Genomic DNA, 3,483 nt, shown 5'->3' with positions numbered 1-3,483 from the left:
TTTTTATAAAAACATGTATATAAACACACATACACACACAATAAATTTCACTAGAGTGTCATGGGAAAGCAAGCAAGCCCAGGAAGCTTTAAAAAATTTGACCATTACTGTACTTCTATTGTAATGCCAGACAATTGAAGAAATCCCCGAGTGCCGCTGGCTGGTTGGTTTGCTTCTGCACTAACTACCGCGGCCAAGCACAGCCGCGTGAGACTGTGGGCCCCGATGGAGAACGTGTTCTGCGTGACCCACACTCCACCCACCTGGCTGCTCCCGTCCTGCCTGGTGTCCTTTTTCCTTGGCAGTGGCCGCCGCGTGAGGACGGGTCACCAGGGCAGGGGAGCAGCTCCAGGGACATGAGGCTGGGGTTCTGCTCGTGGCATGGCTCCATCAGCATCAGGGGCTGCCCTACCCCAGCTCTTACCTGTTAAGAAGGCCTGAGGGTTGAAGAAGCCAGAAAGCCACACCACAGCTGGAAGGGCGAGATCTTGTGTCCAGGTGTCCAGTTCCCGGCATCGCAGGAGGAGGTCGTTAAACCTGGGGAATAGAAGGTAGGAAGAAATGAACGTGCTCTCATTACTAAATCTTTCCAGTAAGATTAGATTCTGGGGATGAAGGGGTGCTGGGGGTGGGTGGTGGTAGAGAGGTCCAGAACTGGTAACCTGTGAAACTGTTACCTGATGACCAGGTAATAGAATCGTCTGTCCCCTTAAAGTGTTAGAAGCACTGAGAAGTGTGGAAAACTCCATTCATTCAACCACTGTTTCACTTAGATCCTCCAAGTGACCCCCCAGTGACATGTGGTGACTCTACGTGGGTAGCTGTATGTGATCTGGGCTGACAGGGTGCACAGAGACGCATCCCTGTGTGTCTAAGGATGGGCAGGGGAAGGCTCTGATAACTGTTGTACAATCGGAGTTCCCAGGAACAGCAAGGGCAGCAGAACATGTGATAGCGGCCTCTGCACAAGCTGTAATTACCTGAAAGAGCGGAAGGAAAAGTTATCAAGGGGACCAGCCACCCTCCGTCCATCGTGAGCCTGTAGTTTGAGAAGCCGCTGTGTTTACAACATGTCCTCTTACTCCATCAGCCCAACAGTTACCCGAGGGAGCAAACATCTAAAACATACCTGAGAGGAAGCCAGCTCACAGAGGCTAAGGAAAAATGAACTTCCATAAAAATAGGAGAAGCCTTGATAGGTAGCTTTTAAAGGGCTGCTGAAAACGGGGAGGGGGGAGATGGAGCACAGAGCAGAAAGCCCCACGTAAACGCCTGTGGGGCAGCTCTCTAGGCTGAAGTCGCTCCCTGCCAGCGTGGCCGCATCCCGGGGCCTGGTTGGGTTCACGGTTGCAAAGGCAGCAGGCCGAGTGAGGACCTCATGCCCACAGACTACCACCCGGAAGAAAGGTGAAATGCTCACACTCGAACTTGGCTCACACAGAAAATTCCTATGAGCTTAGAACTTGGCTCTGGGCCCTGCCCCATATTAAATTCTTCCAAATAGCTGGTTTAGGGAAAACATAGATAGATCCCACAAAGAAGAAAGGCAAGGAACAGGAAAAGCAAAGGTAGAAAAAAACTATCTTGAGATGTGAAAGAGGATAAACTCTGCAGCAACCAGTTTTTCTCATGAAGCGTGTATGTAACGAGTGAAAGTGAAGTCGCTCAGTCGTCTCCGACTCTTTGTGACCCCATGGACTTCTCTGTCCGTGGGATCTTCCAGGCAAGAGTACTGGAGTGGGTTGCCATTTCCTTCCCCAGAGGATCTTCCCAACCCAGGAATCGAACCTGGGTCTCCTGCATTGTAGGCAGGCACTAAAATTTACCTTCTGAGCCTATGAGTTAAAACTGGTAAGGTAAGAAAAAGTGAGGAAATTAAGTTGGAAACAATATCAAAAAGACAGTTATAAAAATGAAAGCAAAAAGTTAAACAGCATAAGGCAGAATAATAAGGAAAGCAAAATGAAATAGAAATGAGTTAGAGTTGGAGTGAAAATAAGATGAATGTTGAAACATATTTGCTAATACAATTCTAGAAAATTTGAGTTTTCCTAAGTTACAAATTTGAATCATCATAATCAGGGACATATGTTGTAAGAAAATGTGACACACAATACTTACTAAGATACAGACTGTGGAGATAGAGAATACCCTGGAAAGCCAGGGAAAAACATGAAGTCTTTTTATAAAGGGAAAAAATTATGTTAGCTTCAGGCAGCATTTGATCAATAGAATCACACCTATGAAGTCCTCTGACAACAAATGGGTTAAATTACTTTTATAATCAGCCAAACTGTAACTTGAGTCTAAAGATAACTGATTATATGGCATGAAAAACCACCCACAAATCCAATCAACCAGAAGGAAGGGAACCCAAAAATAAAAAAGAAGAATCTTAAAAATCAGGACTTTTAATGTGTATGTTTAAACTTCAGAAAACTAGGTCAGGTAGTTTTCCCTCCCTTCAAAATACACAATGTGAAACCAAAAATGGATTTTGGACAGTGATTTTTTTTTTTAATATTTTTTTTTAATTCAGGAGAGAAACAGTAGACAAGAGAATAGGAGACAAAGATACAAAGATGATCAGCCAGAAATGACAACCAACCAGAACACAGAGACACACACATTGACAGAGGAGAGTCCAGGCAGGAGAAGATAAGGCACTATTTGAAGGAAGAAGGGCTAAGAAACAGAGACAGATGACGTAGGGAAAACATGCGGACGCCAAGGTGGGTGTGTATGACGTATGTACACTACTGTGTATGAATAGACGGCTGGTGAAAGCCTGCTGTATATCTTGGTGGGGGGAGATATGATGTGTAGGACATATAAAGCTTAAAAATGCATTCCAATACACAGTAGATGCAAAAACACTCTGAGTTCGCTTACATGAGGTACCTAGAATAGTCAAATTCATAGAGTCAGAAAGTACATTGTTGGGGGTGTGGTGTGTGGGGGTGGGGAAGGACTTAGTATTTAATGGGGACAGAGTCAGTTTAGGAAGGTGATGAATGATGGTGAGAGTTGGACAGCAATGTGAATGTACTTAGTGCCACTGAAATGTACAGTTAAATTTGGTTAATATAGTATGTTTTATATTACATGACTTGCCACAATAATTTCTTCTTTCAAAAAAGCAGGGCTAAGAATTTTAAAGGGTGGAAAGAGTTGTGGACTCAGATTTTTAACAGCACACAGTATCAAGTAGGATGCCTTTTTAAGAGACCACACCTAAACACATCAGTAAAAATGACAGAACATTAATACATTAGGAGTTAAGAAAAAAAATCTTAAAAACTTCCCAAAGAGAGTAACTTAGCTGTGGAGGAATGACAAGTTTTTATGAACAGACTCACCAGCCATAGTAAGTGCCAGAAGACAATGCAGTTATGTAACAGTGACATTTGGAGAGAAAATGTTATCTAGAATTCTACTTCCAGGTAAACTATTCATCGAGAGTGAGAGCGTAGTAAAGAGAAT

General features: G+C 43.7%; 1 protein-coding gene across 1 annotated transcript in view; it reads right to left on the bottom strand.

Moving 5' to 3' along the window:
- DNAH11 (dynein, axonemal, heavy chain 11) overlaps positions 1-3,483 on the bottom strand; it is a 374,558-nt gene that overhangs the window by 1,627 nt on the left and 369,448 nt on the right. Inside the window, exon 80 of the mRNA XM_010839026.1 lies at positions 425-537. Coding sequence (XP_010837328.1) covers positions 425-537 — 113 coding nt within the window. The remainder of the gene's footprint in view (positions 1-424; positions 538-3,483) is intronic.

The sequence above is a fragment of the Bison bison genome, unplaced genomic scaffold (genome assembly GCF_000754665.1).
Source record: "Bison bison bison isolate TAMUID 2011002044 unplaced genomic scaffold, Bison_UMD1.0 scf7180017864109, whole genome shotgun sequence".
Classification (NCBI taxonomy): Eukaryota; Metazoa; Chordata; class Mammalia; order Artiodactyla; family Bovidae; genus Bison; species Bison bison.
Note: the sequence above shows the minus strand (reverse complement) of the source record. Positions and strands in the feature narration are given on the sequence as shown.